The sequence below is a fragment of the Odontesthes bonariensis genome, chromosome 3 (assembly GCF_027942865.1).
Source record: "Odontesthes bonariensis isolate fOdoBon6 chromosome 3, fOdoBon6.hap1, whole genome shotgun sequence".
Taxonomy (NCBI): Eukaryota; Metazoa; Chordata; class Actinopteri; order Atheriniformes; family Atherinopsidae; genus Odontesthes; species Odontesthes bonariensis.
In genome coordinates this window covers 25855877-25876725 of record NC_134508.1, presented here as the reverse complement: position 1 = coordinate 25876725, position 20849 = coordinate 25855877, and the positions used below count along the sequence as shown (strand labels likewise).

General features: G+C 40.0%; 1 protein-coding gene across 6 annotated transcripts in view; it reads left to right on the top strand.

Moving 5' to 3' along the window:
* The window catches only part of cacna2d2a (calcium channel, voltage-dependent, alpha 2/delta subunit 2a), a 150463-nt gene extending 130379 nt beyond the window's left edge, over positions 1–20084 (top strand). For 4 of the 6 annotated variants that reach the window (XM_075461276.1, XM_075461280.1, XM_075461279.1 and 1 more), the window contains 25 exons: positions 2339–2428; positions 2856–2924; positions 3504–3578; positions 3661–3735; positions 3873–3944; positions 4088–4159; positions 4342–4403; positions 5539–5615; positions 6705–6719; positions 8589–8649; positions 9341–9438; positions 10549–10639; positions 10741–10803; positions 10964–11067; positions 11169–11267; positions 11481–11572; positions 11694–11741; positions 12039–12110; positions 12201–12353; positions 12976–13028; positions 13859–13914; positions 14060–14183; positions 14480–14589; positions 14733–14815; positions 16324–20084. In XM_075461276.1, coding sequence (XP_075317391.1) covers positions 2339–2428; positions 2856–2924; positions 3504–3578; positions 3661–3735; positions 3873–3944; positions 4088–4159; positions 4342–4403; positions 5539–5615; positions 6705–6719; positions 8589–8649; positions 9341–9438; positions 10549–10639; positions 10741–10803; positions 10964–11067; positions 11169–11267; positions 11481–11572; positions 11694–11741; positions 12039–12110; positions 12201–12353; positions 12976–13028; positions 13859–13914; positions 14060–14183; positions 14480–14589; positions 14733–14815; positions 16324–16446 — 2037 coding nt within the window. In that variant the 3' untranslated portion in view covers positions 16447–20084. The remainder of the gene's footprint in view (positions 1–2338; positions 2429–2855; positions 2925–3503; positions 3579–3660; positions 3736–3872; positions 3945–4087; positions 4160–4341; positions 4404–5538; positions 5616–6704; positions 6720–8588; positions 8650–9340; positions 9439–10548; positions 10640–10740; positions 10804–10963; positions 11068–11168; positions 11268–11480; positions 11573–11693; positions 11742–12038; positions 12111–12200; positions 12354–12975; positions 13029–13858; positions 13915–14059; positions 14184–14479; positions 14590–14732; positions 14816–16323) is intronic. The other 2 variants (XM_075461278.1, XM_075461277.1) reach the window with 1 other exon arrangement.
* The last annotated feature ends 765 nt before the right edge of the window (positions 20085–20849 follow it).

The window sequence follows — 20849 nt, the reverse complement described above, 5'->3', positions numbered from 1 at the left end:
TTCAAAGGTACTATGTAGATTTTGGGAACGTTATAACAATGACAGCAGAAGGGGAAGCGACATGGACATGTCCAATGACAGGCCTGTACAAAGAATCATCACCCATTGAGTCAGACTACAGCCCAATCCTAGTCCCCCTATCTTTTGGCTCAACCACAGGTCCTGGTTGTCCAATGTCTAGGTAAGGATTGTTACTTCTACCACTTCCAAATTCCTTCTGAAGGCTCAGTATCCAGTGGAGGGCAGTCTAAAACCAGTGTTAGGGACAAAAGCTGAATTTGGAGTTGAACTTCATGACAAAAGGACAGGAGACAGCACAGCTGGAATGACTTTAGATTGAAAGTGACAGACATTTACATGGGCTGTATCTGGAAGTCAATAAATGTAAAGGTTTCCGTGTGTTTTCTCTTTCACACACATGCATTTCTGTCTGTTGCATGTGCACACACAAACACAACTTCATCGTCCTCACATACTCAGCCCCCCTCGCCCCACTGCCACATTCGCTTGAGGCACAACAAGCTTTGAGAGGCCCTTGGGATAACCTCATTCCAGCAGCAGAAATTGACTCAGTTGTTCAGTGGAGGGGGAGCTACAGCACACTCGTCGTCCTCCTCCTTTCTTCTCCCCTCTCCTCTGCCAACAACCCACCCCCCCACAGCCCCGGTGAGCGATCAAGCCCCAGAATAGACTGTCAGCTGTTCCATTAACTCTGGCATATTTATATTCTGAGAACTGCCACTTACTCTAATAGGTTTTCTGAAGGTGGGTGACTAAAGCGCTTTGTATTGGCCCAGAAGACACATTGAGGCCTTGTGTTATTTAACCGTACTCTACCCTTCAATATCACACACTCATCACATCGTCTGGCTTTGATAAGAAGGCAACATTCAAATAACAGATGGACTACAGATGGCAAAAATATTATAAGTACCGTCTTGAGTTCCATTTGTATAGGACTCCAGGAATAGTTTTGAAAATATGTTGTAGTTCTGTAAAGTTTAGTTTTTTTATTGACTTATGAAGTCAATTATTTTCTTTGTATATGGTATCAGTGGAGCAACAATAACTGTCCAGGCTTTAGTTTTGATGTTGCTCTTCAGAGAGACCACACCGTGGAGTTTACCCTCAGCCATCATGGTTGCTATGATACTCACGGAGGCGAAAGCATTTAACAACACACACCGATGCTGCTGAAGTCTATATGGCTCTGCTTCCCTGACTCGTTATGCCTCCTAGATTGTTCTAGCAAGGTGGAAAATTTCCCCCTATATCCCATGAAAAGGTCTGGCTGTCACCGTCCTGATGGAATATCTCCCTGTGGCGCATTAAACTGGACTTTTATTGAGCTAATAATAGAATAGGTTACGCTTGTCAGCACCTAACTGTTAAGATGATAGAAAACAAACGGTCTCGTGATACCAAAAAAGCTGGTTTCCTATGCAGGGCACCCCTTTATGTATCAAGAGTAGATGGTGGCGACAGTCAGATATTTTCAATATTTTCATTTTCTAAAATTATGGAATTTTGTCCTTACTTGATAGCTGCTAATGTTTGTAAAATGAATCTTTAACCCCCATAAAACATGCAAATTTTGGTGCTGACCCCTTTTTTTCTCCCCATTTATGTTGTATTGATACATAAAAATAGTCACTTGACTCTTTGACTTAGAGCTTTGTAAAAGGTTCATTGAAGTATACACATTATGTATTTTTCTTAAAAATATTTTTCAGTATTAAAACATTGTGACAATGTGACATTACATTTTTTTTACCTGTCTCCTGAGGTCACTCATGTAGTAATTTGACCAATTACATACCATTTCCAAAATTACCTGGATAATTAGATTGTTTACAGCAAAAGACATATGAGCTGTTTGGTGAGGTGCCTCCTGAAAACAGAAGACTATAGCAAATATGATGTATAACTAGTAGACTTAACCCCTCACCTCCATTCACAATCACTGTGGGACACTGACAGTGCCAGCATTGGCAGTGGAGCCTCTGGGAAATGGTGTGTTTGCACATGGTGCCATTGACTCCCTTAATGTGTTTTTAATAGCTCCTTCATGATGATGAAAAATGGCCTTGAGTGGCTCAGGACTGGAAGCTTTATAGCTCGGCAGGACCGGGATGCTGTGGCTGGTGGCCTGCTGGTTTATGTGGTGATAGAGACGAGGCCGGTCAGGGACTTGTAGTTTTATGACAGATGAATGTTGGAAAGCTTTTCAAGCTCTCTGCCTTTAATGCCACTACATAACAAGTGCTATAAATGTCTCTTAGATTATGTGTGTTTACTGTGTGTGGCCATAGCACTACGTGTAATTTTGCTTTTGCAGGAGTACCTGGATGTCCTGGGCCGTCCTATGGTGCTAGCTGGGCCGAAAGCCAAGCTGGCACAGTGGACAAACGTCTACCAGGATGCCCTGGTGAGTGGGAATTTGAAAGCATATCATTGTATTTCTGTTCTTAGTTTATATTTCTTCTGTGACCAAACCTGCTTTGATCTTTATTCTTTACATGTTCTGGTATTAAATGTTTTTATTTTTATTTTTTTTAATTCTTGAACTTTTGAATTTGACCAAATCTAAGTTTCTGCCTTATAGCAATTTATTACATTTGTGGTTAAGCGGTTAAGCATGTCCAAACCTTTGACTGATATTATTACAATAAATTTTATAATTATAAGACCGGCATGTTTTTGCCTCATCAATGTTGAATATAAAAAATGTTTTCAAGCCTAAGTGCCTGATTATTTCGTTCCAACTGTGATTGGACGGTGCATAAAAAAAATCCTTAAAATCTACAAAACATTTTTTGATATTCTTATGGACATTTCTGATGTAATTTTTTTAGGGTTTGGGCCTCGTCATCTCTGGGACGATGCCAGTCTTCAACCTCACTGCAGATAGTGGAAGCTCTCGGGTAAAAACTGTATAGTACAAAATAAAAAACAGCATATAAAAATAACAAACACTTAATGATCTGAATAGAAAGAGGATACAAGGGAATTCAACTACACAGCATGCAATATGACTTACATGTATATATATATATATAAATGTATAAATTATATTTATATCTATTAATAGTGGGCAAGGCTGTCCATTCATAGATGGATAAGGTAATATCTTGAGTCTCTTTTCTATTCTTCACCATCATCAATCATTTGTAATGGCATCCCTCAGTTGCAGCTCTCTGAGGCAACACCTCCACCCTGAGGTGACAGCAGACATCACAACAAGTCATCTTTAGAATCCACGAACATCCGCAGAGCAGAGATACATTCAGTTTTCTGTGTCATTGAGCAAAGTATTTGCTCTGAGCTTATGAATGCACACTTTAAGCCACGATGCTAACAGGCTCTGCTTAAGATAAATCCAGGTTGCACACAGAGTGATGAGTCAGAGATGGCACAGGGGTCTTCTGTGCATGCTCACAGCACAGCTTCCATTGATTTCCAGGGGTTGTGGAGGATCTAACTACTTTGTGTGCTTCATACAGAATCAGCTCATCCTGGGAGTTATGGGCGTAGACGTTGCAATCAACGAAATAAAAAAGAAGACGCCAACATACAGAGTGAGCATGTTGGAAACTCGCATGTCACTTTTCTCATGAACAATTACTGAATGGTTCCCTCAATCACTCTGTTTCTGTACAGCTTGGAGCTAATGGCTACACCTATGCCATCGACCCAAATGGTTATGTACTGCTGCATCCTAACCTACGGCCCAGGGTAGGCCCAACTCTGTGCTCCTTCTTGCATCTAATTCGTTTCCTGCTTCTAATTCTGAAGCTAAATTTGGACCATATTCCTGTGGACTGATGTTTGCCCTTCTCCACCATCTTCCCCTGTATCCTCTTTCTATTCAGATCATTAACTTCAGGGAGCCTGTCACTCTGGACTTCCTGGATGCAGAACTGGAGGACAGCAACAAGGAGGAGGTGAAAACACTTTCCCAGAAACATTGCTGCTAGCTTGTACATTTCATATATGTAACAGTTCATCTTTTCATTTTTCATGTGTTTCCCATTTCTGTGTGTCAGCGTGCCCTCTGACATCACTGCCTCTCTCACTTGCTTTCCAGATCCGTCGACAGATGATTGATGGCAAATCGGGGCAAAGAAAAATCAAGACGCTCATTAAGTCAGTTGATGAGGCAAGTCATCAGTTTGTGAGATACAATCATAATCCAAAGTTGCATCTTCCTGAATGGTGTTGTAATGAATCCGAATTACTCAGTATGTTTACTATCTTTCATTTACCTCTAATTACGTGAAGCGTGATGTGCTGAACATGGGACAGTGTCACTTATTACAGTCTCTTTGTGGTCGCCCACAGAGGTACATTGATGAAGCCATGCGGACATACACATGGACTCCTGTGGAGGGTACAGATTATAGGTAGGTTTAAAACCAGACATGCGTCACCTGACATTCAAACCAAAGATTGCGCAACTAGAACCTGTGAGTGAAATTTAACTTTGATTCTCTTGATTTCGTCCATTTTGAACCAAACGATTTGGGGTTTACAGCTGTTACCTATCAACCAGCAGTGTTTTGTGGCCTTTAGCAACCGTATATATCACACAAGTGGACCAAATTCATCAATCCTGCTGATTAACCTGCTAGATCATTTATATGAATTACACAAAGTAAATAGCTGTTTTTCCCTCCATAAAATTTACAGCACCAATTAAACGGAAAAGCTTATTAATCCCAATACTTTTTTTTATCTTCGACACTTACAGTTTGATTTGTAGCCATCTATCAAGTGCCTGATTTGTAATTTGTAATTTCAATTACACCTGCTGGCATAATAAAAATTGGTCCTGATTGGCCGATCCATGTGAGACTTTCTCTTCACAGATCTCTTAATATTCAAATACTAGTTTATTTGAGAAGCTGAATGTGTTACCGTTGTTATCTGCAACAGTCAAAGTAAAAATACTCAAGTAAGATTGGAAAAGTACAGGCTTTGAAATTTGCTCAAGAACAAAAGAAGAAATTAAACCTAAAAGGATAATTCAGCCATTGGCATCTAATGATATGATTCAGCATCATATCAGGTTCATATCATGACACCTTTCAGGCAATTTCTAAATGAGCTTTGAACTGGATGCAGTATACAATGTATATCTCTTCCAGACTGGGAGGGATGTTTGCATGCTTCCACCTTTCAAGCCAACTGAAGCGTGCTTTTCTTGATGTCATTATTTTCAATAATGACCAATAATGTATTTTTTTTGCTCTCAAAGCTGCCCTGGCTCCGTGTCCATGTTTGTGCTTGCAAGTCTCTGTTCTTTTCTTGCCTTAATAACCTGCTCCCTTGAGTTAAAAAAAGACTCCCACAATGAGATGAATGAGACGAGACTCCATTTACGCTAGAATAATACATAGATATACGAATTTATTAACCATTTAGGGTACTTTATGTCTGGATTTAAGTAAGTTCTGCTTTTATGTGTATGAGCCTTGGCAGTTACAATGTGTTTGGATACAATGTTGCTGATTTTCTCCATCTGACTTGTCACCTCAGTCTAGGGTTGGTATTGCCCACATATAGTGAGAACCACATCAAGGCCAATCTGAGTGACCAGATCCTTCAGGTGCAGTGTAAGTACTGGGAGTACCCAGCACCATCCACTCTCTGTCCCTTCTTCTCTGTCTTTCTCCCTCTCTTTTCTTCTCTCTGTCCCTAATATGACCTTACGATCCAATTTAGTCCTTTGTCGCGGGTCTCCAACATCATCATAGGGAGTGTCCAAGCGAAGTCGCCTCCCCCTGTCCCTCTGCTCCCCTTTCCCTCCTCTGTACGCTCTCTGATAGGCAGGATCACACGGGTCCCCCGACTCCTCCTCTGCCCCCGTTCCCTTCTGTCTTCATGCTGTGCTGTAAAATGGTGATGTTTTTTCTTCACACTGGCTGAAGAAAAAAATAACTGAACTGACAGAAAGGTGAAAGCTGTGGTTTTACTGTGTTACTCAGGTGAAAATAATGGTGACCTTTGTGCTATTATTTTTTTTGCCAAATGCTCTCGCCTCTTCTCCACCAAGTAATGATTCTGAAGCGTCTGTGTTCAAAGTATTGGATGTTCTGAAAAAGTGTGAAAACATGCATGCTTTTCACTCCTTATGATGAGTTTTATGATTTGGGGAATTTTCCTTCTGTTATGTGTGTGATTTTTATTTTTTCTGTTAGACTCTGTGAGATGTTTATCAGCTTTGGAATCATTCAATTGATAAACTCCCACATGGCCGGGAATACTGGCTTGTCAACTGTGGGAGTTTGGGTTTTTGTGGGTCTGAATGGGGACATATGTTGTCTCTTTCATTCTTTCTTTATCCAGACCCAGGTCCCCCCCTTCTTTTCCTAGTGCTTTTGATTTATTTTTCTTGTTTTGTTCTGCCATGATTATTTCACACAATTACTGGTTTTGTCTTCACTGTTTTTCATTTCTGGGATTACCCTGTTTTCCTTTTTTACGTTGTTTTTCTGTTTCCTGGTTTGCTCTTGCAAATAAGATGTTTGCTCTTCATTTCTTTTCTCTCCTGTCTTGTTTGACTTTAATTGGTTTCTTTCTTTCAAGAAAACAATATTTTTATTCAAACAGTAATTGAATAAAATATTGTCTGTGATCCCCCCCTTCCCACCCAATCCCCTGTTTCTTTTCTTGCTCACTCCTTCTCTGATGGATCCACACAGTGTCATACACCAAGGGCAAGTATACTCCATATTGGTCCACGTTCCCTACCTCTACCTCCTCCCTACCGCTTCCTCCTCCTTCCCTCACCTCTCGTCCTAAACCTCCTCCTGCTGCCCCCTTCCTTTCCTCACCTGTCCCAGCCTGCTTGCCTCTGTTCCTGCCCCGCTTTTTCCTCCCCCAGTCCCTCTTCTCCCCCTCTTCTCTTCTTCCTCTTCACCCTCTTGCTGCAGCTCAGATCCCACATCCTCTCACAATGGCTCCTCCAGTCCCCAACTTCACCCTCCCTCCTACATATCCGCTGCTCTACAAACTACCAAAAAGAAAGAAACAAATGTGTACTGCACCCACGGACGATAGATATATACGTTTTCTGTTAAAACTTGTCTTTTGTTCCCCCCACATCAATCTCCTCTTCTTCTGTAGAAAGCTTCAAATGAGCTGTGTCCTTTCTCTTTCTCTTCCGTGTTCTTCTTATACCTCACCATAATTTCTCTCTTTTCCTTGCTCTTTCACTCTTGTCTCTCTGTTTCTGTCTTTTTCTTACGGTGTCACTAGTTCATCAATGTTCTAACTACTTCTTAGACTAGGGCTCAGGTACTGACAGATATTCAGTAAAGTTCTTTTATTTGCCAAATATTCCTCTTTGTAGTTTTCTGGCTACATGAGAGCACTGAGCTCTACACACAGTAAACCGATTTTAGATGTTTGCTGCAACACTTTCATAATGTTGAAATGTTTACACATAGACACACACGAATCATTTCTGTGTCAGATCTAAGCTATTACATTTTATCGACATGTATATTCTGTCAAAGGGCTTTCTTGTGGTCATAATGAATTAATGTAACTACTGTATAGATTTACCATTCGCCATGTAACAAATACGTTTAACAGTTGTGGTTTGTTAGCTGCTGTAATATCTCATCTAGAGCAGGAAGCATTGCAGCGTGCAGACTCACCCTACAGGGCTGAGCTGTGTCCTGCCCTCCCAGGTCCTCCCATGTTGTCGGGTGTCACCGTGCCACTCAGCACAGCACCCGACTCCTATGTCGTCCCTCTGTACTCCCTGTCTCCATCAGCTTGTTTCCCCTCCCTCCTCACCCCTCAGACTGCCAAGGGTACGGCTCAACACTTCCTCTATAAACCTGACCCCGGATGTGCATGACATTGTGGGCGGAAAACTACCTGGGCACACTCTATTTTAGCTGTCGAAATGAATGTTTAATTCCTCCTCCGGACACAGTTGCAGGTCCTGATTTAATGAGAAAATAACATTGAATTCACGGTAGATTCATCTGTGGAAGCGTAATGATGGTTGATACTGTGTGTTCTGTTTTATTTATGATAGGTCAACTGAAGTTGCCCTTCAACATGCCCTTCACAATGCAATGCACTTCCTCCGATTATGTGTCTCTCTGAGTCCTCTCCCCTGCCAGTCTGAGGGGTGACCACTTCCATCAGGACCTTCACCCACCTCCCCCTGCAATAGTTGGCCATGTTGATGCCTGCCTGATCTAAAAGCACTCACTGTGGGCAAACTGTCTGAGAACTTGCTTCCTGACAAACCGGTTAGTCAGTTCTCAGATATCCAAAAAGTGTCAGAATGAAACCAAAAATAATCCAAATTTTTTTTATTGACAAAGTAACAAAAAGTCAAACAAAAGGCGTGAGTGCTTGTGAAACTAAAGCAGTCGTACATTTAGAGTCAGGTTCAGCTTTAGGCACCATATTGGCTAACGCTAGTGTTCCCATGATACCTCAGTGTTGCTATGGTAAAGTCCCTTCTGCGTCCCTGCACCTCTGAAGAACAGCTGCTGGTTACCCACAGCTCCCCACTGCTCTGCCCACTGCTCCTCCTGGATAATCTCCCCTTTCTATTACAGATTTTGAATCACTGCTGCCAAACAGTTTTGAGTCTGAAGGACATGTATTCATTGCTCCCAGGTAGCCATGTGTGTCAATGCTTGCTGTGGTTGATAGTCATCAGTTTTGTGTTCTGTCTTCACATCATTTGATGCACAATATATCTTTTCACCAATGCAACTTTCGAATTTCATGTCTGTCACCTGCTTATAATAACTTTTATGTGGATTGCACAATTTGTACAAAAAAAGAATCTAAGTTTATACTTAAAGTGACATTTTTTAAAATTGGATTGTTATGAGGAAAAGTTCATCACGACCTCATTGTTTATTCATTCATTTGCTATTTATCTTCTCTTACTCACTCTGGTTAAATAAAAGTGCAGAAGACACTTTAGACTTTTGCATGCTGCTAATGTGGTGCTGCATGTTTGTATTGCAAAAACATTAGAAGACTGAAGTCTACTGCATGGGCCATTTTGTTATAAAACTGTTGTGGTCTCCAGCCACAGCCTCAGTTCTGAAACACTTTTCTTGTCAAGCCTGCGCTCTCCTCTGCAGTGCAATCTACTTGTTGTTTTGACTGATAGCAGTATTGGAAATATAAGCTTTTTGGCATGCATGCTGCACACATCAGCATCAAATAAAGCGTGTACCTGTTCATTCGTCTCACTCCATGTTGTGTGTCCTTCAATAAAAGACGAGTGATGCAGAGTGTAAGTATTTATTTTTAACTTGATTATCTAAGTTTTAATGCTTTGCTTGTTCTTCAGGGAGTACTGTAATGATCTTGAACTGTCCAACAACAACACTGAGTTCCTGCTCAACTTCATCGCTCTCATGGAGAAGGTGACACCTGACTCCAAACAATGTGAGTTTCATTTCACATTACATTTGATTTTAAAACAATCCATGAAGGATGAACAAGTCTGGGAATATTTGCCTACAAATCTCACAAAAATCAGTGCATTGCAGTGCTTAAAATGTGTATTAATCCACAGATGAAAGTAGTCCCTAGCAAATGTAATATTGACTCTTTGAGCAATATTTAGTAAAAATATTCATTGCAGTGTATAAGTGGACTGTTTTAGAAGATTAATGTATTTAGATGGAATGAAGGAAATATTTCCAAGACGCTATTTGTTAACTTTAATAAAAATATGGAAGGATTTTAACTTTATCCTTTGAAAAAAAGTATCTAAAAACATGACTAATTATTAGGGCTGGGCAACGATTAAAATTTTTAATCTAATTAATCACATGATTTCCCTGATTAATCATGATTATTTGCATTTGTACACAAAATCCAAAAAAAGTAGTGTATAGATTTTAGCATTTAGTTTTATTTTAAATGTACTGCCATATGAATGAAAGTGCCATAACATTTGCTGTGCAAACACACTTTTAACATCAGCATTTTTATGTAGTTTTTATGTAGAAGCCTCGCTCCACTGTCTGTTTCGTTGAATGACTTGCTGCTATCAGTTGTGTGTTTTGCCTTTAAGTGATATTTATAGACTGGAACTACTATGGCGATAAGACAATTCAACTTGGCAGTGTTTACAGATGACTTTGGTTCTGTCCATCTGGAAGAACTTTAAAATGAAAATGGCCGAGTAAAAGTTCCGTACCCTTCTCCGTGTTTGGTGGATCCGCCAATTACTTTCTTTTTCGGTTCCGCAGCAGACAGCAACAGACTTTTACAAAATAAAAGCCTGGTACAATAATAAAAAAAATGTAAAATTAAGAAAGAAATTGGCGTTAAATAATTAACGAGATAACGCGATAATAACGAGTTAACTCGCCCAGCCATACCAAATATTATTATTATCTTCCTGTTGATGTTGATTCAGTAGTAAGAGCTATACAGGTGCATCTTAACAGTAGAACCAATGCAGCATCAGTAATGTTTAAGAATGCATCTTGTGGAGACATTGAACTTGCAGATTTTAAATTGTGCAAGTCTCTTTTATGCTGTTAGGTGACAATTTGCTGCTTCACAACCTGATTCTGGACACTGGCATCATCAGGCAGCTGGTTGAGAAAGTGTGGAAGAATAAAGATTTGAATACGTGAGTTTCACCAAACAGTGGCAAGAAAAGTGTATTGTCCAATTCCAACTGTGGATAAGATTTCTATTTTTAAACCTTTTTCTGTCCTTTCTGATGTTTAGATACGGTTTCCTGGCCGTGTTTGCTGCGACTGACGGAGGTATAACGAGAGTTTTCCCAAACAAGTGAGTGCATTCTTCATCATGGTTGTTTGTATGGACTGAAGCTTTGTTGTTCTTCTTTTTGTTCTCTTTTAAGTTGGTAAGTTGTGACATTTCATAAGCTCAGCAAGAAGCTTGTGCAGCAGAACTTGACAGCCCCACTGTCTCTGGTCTTAAATCTTAGGGCTGCAGAAACCTGGGAGGAAGACCCTGAGCCTTTTAATGCCAGCTATTACCGCCGCAGCCTCGACAACAAGGGCTACATCTTCAGAGCACCTTATCGAACAGGTGAAGGATGTTCTTTGTCTTATATCGCAATAACTTACGCAGAGGCTTTTTGTTTCTAACACCCCTCATGCCTTCTTTCTCTATTTGTTTTTGTCTTAAAGTCAAGGACGAGCTGCTGAATCCAGAAAACGACACCATAGGCATTCTGGTCAGCACGGCTTTGGAGATCACGTTAGGAGGGAAGACCATCAAACCTGCAGGTGAGCTGACATCTGAAACTGGAAACGAGATCCTTGTAGTGACAGACGTTAAAGGAATTGTTTCAGAACAAGATAAAGAAGTAATTTCCTCTCTTGGTGGACGAGTCTGAGCTTAGTATCTATTTATTGTGCATCATTTTGCATCTCTCATTTTATTTTGTGCGTTTTCAATCTTTCTTGATAGATCTCTTTTGCTGATTAAATTTCTTTTAGTTGTTGGAGTGAAATTGGACCTTGAAGCCTGGACTGATAAGTTCAAGATTCTTGCTAGCAATCATACAGACAACCGTCAAGGCCCAAATATGGTAAAATATTTATAGTTTTTAGATATATACTGTGTAGAATACAAAAAACTCGTATTCTCAGGGTCTTATCAGTGTATTCTGTTTTAGTAACATGTTTTTTGTTTTGTTTTTTCTGTGATAGTGCGGACCAAACAGGGGCTGTGAGATGGACTGTGAAGCCAACAGTGATGTAAGTGCTCAGCTGGAGACTCGCATTTTCGGTGCAGTCTGTTGGTTTTCTTAACTAGTCAACTTTTTTTAAATTGGCTTTGTATGAATTGGATTATATTGGAATGTAGTTCATTTGATTTGATTAGGTTATGAATGTATTTCAATTAATTTGATTGTAATTGGCTTGAATTGGACTGTATCTTTGAAGTGCCTTGAGATGACATTTGTTGTAATTTGATGCTAAATAAAAAAAACTGAACTGAATTTAATTGAATTGCACCTTCAGTTAACACTCTATGTCTGTGTCTGTGTGCAGGATCTCCTGTGTTATTTATTAGATGATGGTGGATTCCTAATCATGTCCAATCAGAAGGATGACTGGAACAAGGTTCCATTAAAAATTAAATAATTCCTTGACTGATCATAATTTATCTCTAATCGTTACACTGAGTCTGACCAGTGATCTTTGTTCTCGCAGGTGGGAATGTTCTTTGGTGAGGTTGATTCCAACTTGATGTACGCTCTCTACAACAATTCCTTCTACAATCGCAAGCATTCATTGGATTACCAGTCTGTGTGTGAACGGCTGACAAACAGTGAAGCTGGTGCTGCACCCAGAGGAGTGTTTGTGGTAAGAAGATAACTCCAGGCTCCTTCTTTTTTTTTTTTTTTTTTAAATCATTGTTTGTTTTGTTTTTCCTCCAAAAATGGGCTGTCAGGGGGCTGGGAAGTGTTTCATCCCAGCACCTCATCAAAAGAACGGTCCCACTCACATGACTGTTGCCAATGTAGTTCAAAAGAGGCTTTCAACTCTTTTTCCTCATGAAAAACATTCAGTGTTCTGCTCCTTCAACAGTGCTTTTGGGTTTTTTTCTGTGCCACGTGCGAGGCTCCTTTTTCATGGTTACCAAGAGAACAATTTCTGCTCAAATGACATGTAATATGATTAGTTTGAAAATCAAAAGCTGTATGACTTAGAGCACTCACAACAGCAGTGCCAAAAAGGCAGATGGCTCTGAAAAAAGACACTAGATGCAGCAATTTGTCTCTGTGTGTCCACATACGCTCACTCCTAATTGGGTTTATTGAAAAAAAAACATTGTTACAGTGTGGTCACGAAAATAAATAAAGACGTGTGATAAGCAAAAGAGGCAGACTAGAACACAAGTCCTGAATCTATGGATGGGTATAGAGGCACAAACGGATGTCATTAAAATAACTGTGTGGTTCCTTTTTTTCCTGTCTATCTGTAGCCCACAATTGCAGATTTTGTGAACCTGGCATGGTGGACATCTGCTGCTGCATGGTAAGATTTGTATTTTATGTTAACTTACAGTGCATACAGGCTTATGTAACACATACTTTACCCATAAACTGTATATGATAAGTGAATGTAGCCACCGTGACATTACCAACTGAGTGGATCTTAGTTTTAAGGCCTAAAGTTTGTCATACAATATCATGCAGCTCATCTTCATAGCGAAGATGGCTGGAAATGTAGAGATCCTACTATCATGATTTATTTGATAAATACATGTTAACATTGGTAAAACAAGACTTAATTTACACCTGAAGCATGTTTATTTACTGAGTAAATAGGTGTGCAAATTGGTGCAGAATAGACACAGGCACAGTGCCACAGTTTAATCTGTGTGTAGGAAGTTATTGTGCCTCCCTTTTTGACATTTTTACTTTGTACTCCAATTTGTGTATAAAGAGCATCTTTACACCGTGTGTTGTTTGATTCAGGACCTTGCATTGGCTTATTTGTTACATTGAAAAGAAGGAATGTGTCTGTGAGGTGTTCTGTTTTATTGGAAAGTGCATTAGTCAGCTGTCAGCTGCACAGTGGAACTCTTTCAAGAGTTATTTTATTACCTGCAATTCCATAAAATGCATAAGCACTTTTCCACATGAAAACCTACATGCCTCTGTGTGTTTTTATGGCTTTCATCTTCATGAACATTTTGTAAAAGGGTTTTGACTTTGTACTTGTGTAAATCTAATTCTGACGACATCTTAGCTCTGTGATTTGCAGTCCTAAGAGGGGATGGATACCCGTAGGTTCAGAAAATGTGTTAGCAGGCTATATTTATTGAAGTTACATGTTCTTCTTCACACCTCTTGTCTCCACAGGTCCTTATTCCAACAACTTTTATATGGACTGGCTTACCATAGCTGGTTTGTCACAGGTGGGGGAAAATAAGATTTTATGACTTAATGTCAGTTTAGTGTTTTGTACATTTTGCTATTGGCTCCATCATCAAATTTTGCTGTCAGCATGTGTTGAACCTGGATTTTGATGTTTGGTTCCTCTGTGCTCTTGTGATGTTGCAGATGAGGTGGATGCAGAAGGAATGGACTTAAAAGAAAGAAGCTGTGTAATGATCCAGACCCAGTTCTACCTTAGTAATCTCACCAGCTCCTACAACATTCTACATGACTGTGGCAACTGCTCCAGGTCTGTACACATGACAAAATACTGTACACACATAATCACACATGCATGTGCTCTCACATGAATAACATGAAGAAATGTGCTGTGACAGAAACAGTCAGCAGACAGATTTGTCTTTCTGCCAGAGTTAAACTTAGTTTATAATTAACTTGCATCAGTATTCATGAAATTTTCGTATCATTGGCTAAATGAGCTTTAAAAGGCTGTCTATTGAATGTCACTGATACATTAGCAAATGATTCCATGATGCAAGTGACCAAAGAGAGGTTGTTGACAGATCTGTCTTTCTATCTCCGCAGGTTGATTCATGCCAAGAGGATAAACAACACCAACTTGCTGTTTGTGGTAGCTGACAAGATGCCGTGTGACTCCTGCGAGATAGAAAGGCTCTCCCAGGATGTGGAAGAGTGTATCCTTTACATATTGTACACCTGCTGGCACAGACACAGACACACATTCTTATCTAAAATCTACGGAAACATAGAAAATCGTTTCAAGGCTATTCTTATTGTTCAAATGATTTTCATCTTCCTTAATGAAGTCATATTTCAGTCAAAGAGGGAAATCCATGTGAAGAACTTGCCACGGCACGTTATCGAAAAGGACCCCCCACCTGCTTCGACAACAATAATGCTGTAAGACTTTCAGACATCACATCATATATATCCACAGCAGTTTGGATAGATAGATGCTGAGCAGCATTTACTCACTCTGCTGGCTTTTTATACTGTTTTTATACTGAGCCCACCTAATTACCTACACTCAGTGACACTTTCTGTTTGAACACTGCAGATTAATATAAGGAAAAACTTTAAACAGCCCTGATTTTTTGGGGGCTGTTTGAAGGCTTTTTGAAGTCTTAAAAATTTTTTATTTGAAAATAGCTCCAAAAAATTTTTATTTGAAAACAGTTCAACAAAAAAAGAGGTCAGAGAGAGCGGAGAAAGCGGAGAAAGCAAAGGTTCACGGGCCGGGCCGAGCCTCAACCTCAGTCAGCAATCAGTCACACCCAAACAGACCTTCAGCTGTAAATACTAATTAGTGCACCAAATGTGTATTAATCCACGACTGAAATTATTTCCCTTAAAATACAACATTTTCAAGATTACAAAGCTCCAGACCCACCTGGTTCAGGAAATGTGATCATTTATAAAGATTGAAATAAACTGTTCATTTAAGACAAACTTTTAACATTTCACGTCTCCTGTCATTAGTGCATTAAGGGCACATCGAGTTATGTTAGATTGAAACATATTTAAACTTGACCCAATGTGTGATACGATCGCTAGTGTTCACGTATGTTGAGCCGCTTCCTGCCAAGTTTGAGCTGACATGCTGAGATATGTCTTGTGGTGATTCGATCACCCAACACGCATTGTAATGCCAGTTGTAAGCAGCAGCGCCTTATTGTTCCCATATCTGTGTCCAGATTTCAGTGAGATCCAGGCATGAAATGGGCTGCTTGTATTTGATTTTTTATTTTAAAAGACACAATATAAATATTTTTTATAAGATTATAAAGAACTTAGACACAGAAATGCAGCTTATATTTCATTTGCTTCTCAGCGGACGGACTGCATAACTGCCACGTGGTCATTAAACCACCTGAAACTTTAAATAATCACATAATATTTGCCAAAGAAATATTGATCACTTGACATCACTAAAGCCATTTTCAAACATTAACAACAGAGAATCATGCTTCCTGCCTGTTCATAAGGAAGACAGTGTTTATGTTGATTTGCAGGAACTCTTATCACCATGCGCCTTCACCCTGTGCTGTAAATGCTGCAGGAGCTTTGCTACTGTGTTCACAGATGGTCTGACACAGTGATTTTCGATAACTATTATCAGGTAGTTGGCTAGTAATTTCCACAAATAAGTGAAGAGTTAATGTTCACACATGCAATCCCTCCGGAACAAGTCTCAAAAATGTTTGGGCTGTAGTGCACGTGTGACAGTGGGGTTAGTTGTATGTTCTTATCCATGCAATGTTTATTAATTACATTCATACAAAACTCACAAACCTGTGTGGATAAGAGGATGGGGAACGTTCATTTTGGATGATTAGATTAATTCAGTACAAATAACCAATTATACAATAAGTGTAATTTCATCATGTTTTTTTGGGTTTATTTTGCAGGAGAACACATCGGACTGTGGGCGAGGTCACTCCTTCCGTCCGCCCCTGTACACTTTACTGCTCATTCAGCTGCTGCTTCTTTACCCAGCTTTCAGTCCCCACATTCTCTCTCTTATACATTAATTCCATTCTCCTGCACTTACCCTACTTTTATCCCTCCTGAGCTTCTGTCCCATCCTTAAAACTCTCTGCCACCCCACCCTCATGCCTATATGCCCTCCCCCCCTGGTATAGTCATAGGTAATAACGGGACTTCCCATCACAGCAAGTTGGAAGCCCTGAGTGCCGCACTACCCAGTATGTTTCGCTTAGTGACAACTGCCGGATGTTATTGTCCTCAGCCAGTTAACCTTCATCTGCCGGGTAGAGGGGGTGATGCCAAACCACCTGGATCATCAGAGGCACCTTAGAACAGAGAAAACAAAACTCCCATGAATACCCCAACACCTCCACAATCCAGATTAGGAAGGGAGATAAAGACATGTAGATCTTGCCATTGCAGACCTCATACCATATATTGACTGGAAAATTGAGGTTGCCTCTCTGCTTACCACCTTCGACGGCAGGACTTCTCCTCCTCCTCCTGCTCCGTCTCAGCACTCCATCATCCAACTCTTGTAAGACTGTGGACCATTCAGCCAGTTATAGCCACCATTGAAGAATATAACAGAAAAAAGTATACAAAATGTCAAGTATTAACTGCTGAAGTGATGACTATTCCGAACATACAGTATATTTAGATTGCAATTTGAAAAGGAAGTTAAGTGTTAACTTAAAAAAAGAAAATGTATGCGCTATATCTATTTGCCAAAATGAGATATACTTTCACGTTGTCTTATTCTTGTAGCCAAAACAGGAAGAGGAAGTGGATTTAGATTTAGGATAAACCACAAGAGGAAGAGGAGACACTCAGCAGCTGAATACTGACTCATTTTGTGCAGCTCTTAATTACAGATTAATGCGTTTAAAAGGCATCCACTGTGGATTATTGTAATTACATGTTGGTAACCACAATTCTTGATGTGTTTTTCGTCATATTTACTATTCAGTGATAGTGCTTTTGGCTCACAGGCCAGCTGTAAAATATGAATCAGTGTTCGGTTGCTGCAGTAACATTGTTGATGTCTTGTAGTATTCTCCTTTACGATTAATTGACCATTCTGACCTCGAGTTTAGACGGATGTTGAAAAAGAAATTCTCTGTGCCCTCTGATAAGAAAACTCACCTCTGCCAATCCTCGTGAGGCTTCTCCACCAATGCTCCTAATCACAGTTTGTGTATGTGCTTTACATCTGTCACACACACAGCCTCGCTGTAGTTAACAGGAGACCTTTCTTTTCTCTTTTTTTTTGGCTCGTCTTACCTTTGACTAATGCTGTTCAAACTTCAAAACCATCCGCTGCTGGGGGATAGGGGCCTATAAGCATTTCCAACTAAAGTGCAGATGAGGCCACTAAATATGGTGATCAAGTACATTAGTGGTCCGGTCGTAATCCATCACAGTTTGTCATTTATTCATCGCGATGTGTGAAAAGTTGTTCAGACTCCCATGTTTAGGAGCCGCTCTGTTTCATAGTGCCTTGATGCACTTTGTTTTTGGAACCCATTGGCTGTATAAGTGTAGAGGTACTGTATAGGACCTTCAGACGCCTGTCTGAGGCTTCAGATGCTACAGGAGACTGAATCTGTTGGCTACAGAACTAGCTTTACACAGAGCCATCGCATTGACTGGCTCAGCTTAATGTTTCTGCCCTCATGGCTGTCATTGCTGTTCTCCCCCAGAGCCTCCTGTCTGTCATCGTATGGAGTTACTTTACTGTTCCTTTACGAAGCCATGTATAGAGCTATGATACACTATCAGTATACAGCCACTTAACTGGCCATAAAGTGTTTTTTAGGGCCACCTGACTGCTATAGTTCTGCCTGGTTCGTATGTGTTTGTGTGTGGATGTATGTGCGTTAGTTTAAAAACCCTCAAAGGGAACGTGTTTTAAATGAGAGTGTGGGGGATCACAGTTGTGCTAGCATAGCTGTTTTTTCCTATTTCTGTGTTGCAACAGATAAAATCCAGTGTTGTGGTGGAGAAAAAAAAAGGAATTTTACCAAAACAAAAAGATGCATCTGTTACTATCAGTCTGCTTAAATATTAATATAGAAGAGCAGAGGTGAAAGAATGTGTAGTTCATCAGTGTTTTCTGTTCAAATGCAGCAAAGTTAACAAAGCCTCTCTCAATGCCTTAGTGTTACACGATGTGGAGCTCTGATATCCCACATATACCCTGTTTCTCACACACATGGATCCTAAAATCCTCCATCCGCTGGCTTTTCTTGGTGTTATGCAGTAAGTATGGTTAGCTCTGATTTAGTATTTTTCCCTCTTGGAACGATCAGTTATGAACTGATGCCTGTTTGATTAAAAGCTTGAAAGCCAGAAAGAGTTTTTCAATTTCAGAAGCCTCTGACCTTTGGTGTTTTGATGGGATGACTGCACAACAATCTGAACCTTCACCACACACTCTGTACAATTGTTGGTACTATTTGATGTGACAAATCATGCTGGCACAGTAACTGCAGCTCAGCTCTTAATAAACGGGAGGAAACAAAAAGTTCAAGACTGTTACAGAAACTAAAATTTAAGATGAGTCTACACAATTTGGCCTTGATGCTTGATGCAGTTTTACTTTTCTGGCATTAGCTTGTCTCTGTCCTGTGCCATTAATTCTCTCTGTATTTCACTATTTCCACTGTCTGTAAATTAACGCTATAACGTGCCTGTGGAAATGTACCCCCTGTAACTTCCTCTCTTTTCCTGGATCTCTATGCTCTCACACAAACTGAATACGTAGGCCTGCACTTTGTGCACCTGCACTAAGACATTATGCACACACACCTGTGAGCAAACATGTAATGACACTTATTCATTCCCACCTGGGAGATGTCAAACACGGGACAGAAGTGAGCCAGGGACGTCACTCCCCAGGTGTTTTCTGTGAGCGGGCGGGATGTCAGAGGCAAGCTCAGGGAGTGGATCTCCACAGAGCAGCACGGGCCAGTTAATCAGAGGGTCGCGGACGAATCGTGCAGCGTGGTCTGCGTGTGCATCTGGACTGGACACATGCGTCTGATTTCTCTGGTTTGACTATTTTAGTTTTGCCAAAAAAAGAAAAGAACATAAAAACAAAGAAAACAGAAAATTGGGCCAGCTTGGGCATGAAAGGGAGGGGTCAGCTTTAAGACATCACTTTATAGAATAAGTAAAGGAGGGTTTTCATGAAGCGCCCTCCCGACCCTCGCTGCATCTGTGTTGGTGCGTCTCTGTGGGAAAGACACGTACGTGTGTGATTCTGTAGTCTGTAGTCTGGTGCTATGTGACCATGTTTGACAAGTGTGTGAAAAAAACATTTAGAGAAAAAAAAACTGTAAAATCAGTCGAACTTAAAGTGAAGTTTTAAAAAACATATATATAGGAATACAGCACTGTTGATAAGTTTGAGATCTGACGTCAAAATGTTTATTTTATTTCCTTTTTTTCTTGTACGTGTGTGGGTGTGAATGTACGTGTGCGAGGAAGATTTAGCTCCTTCTTTTTTGGGCTCTGGTCCATGTCGCTCCATTCTTTTGTACAGATGAAGCTAAACAAAAAAAAAAAAGAAGAGGGCAAAATTTGTAAAATATTGTGTCTGTGACTCCTTGTAAAATATTTTCAAATTGTTTATTACAGAGAATCAGTTATTAAAATAATGTTCATATTTTTCACTTCATTTCAATGTGTCGTGTTTTGATTTTTCAGCTGATGGTTCATTTACAGTGAAAAGTCAAATCTAGTTTAACAAGTTAAAAAAATCTCAACACACGTTTGTTTTGATGGCATTACAGTTTAATGGTTAAATATGAAACTACCAGCTAGTTTACTCAGCAGTGACTTTTGATCACTCACTGTCATTTATAGGTTTGACTTTGTGAGGATTAAAATACCCTGCCTCAACAATTCAAACATCCAGAACATTAAAGCCCCCTAATACTGAGGAGGTCCCACTTGTGTTACCTGAACAACTCTGACCTGTCATGGGCCCAGGATTTATTTAACACTGGTAAGACTGCATATTAAGCGAGGAGCCCTTCCCCAAGAAATGTTAGGCATCAAATGCTTCCATTTCCTGAATTCTGGTGACCCTTTTAAGCACCAGTCTGTATTTTTTTCTGCATAATTTGTTTTTTTCTGTGAATCAAATGACATTTATAAATACTATGACACGTGTTGCTCTCCTTTGTGTCTTTTGTTTATGAGACTTCAGGGAAGTACTGTAGTTTTCGCAGTTGGATGTTAAAATTAACCCTGTTCAGAAACTGACAACCCACAGAGTCGCATCTCTTTCATCAACATCTTGGCCTGGTCCAATTACCAGGCAACCAACGGACTCTGGCGTTTCAGGTACTGTGTGTACAGATTTCTTATGAGTTGCAGGCTATCATTTGTTGAATTAAAATCATGCAGTTCTAAATTTGCGATTGTGGTAGGAGTTAAA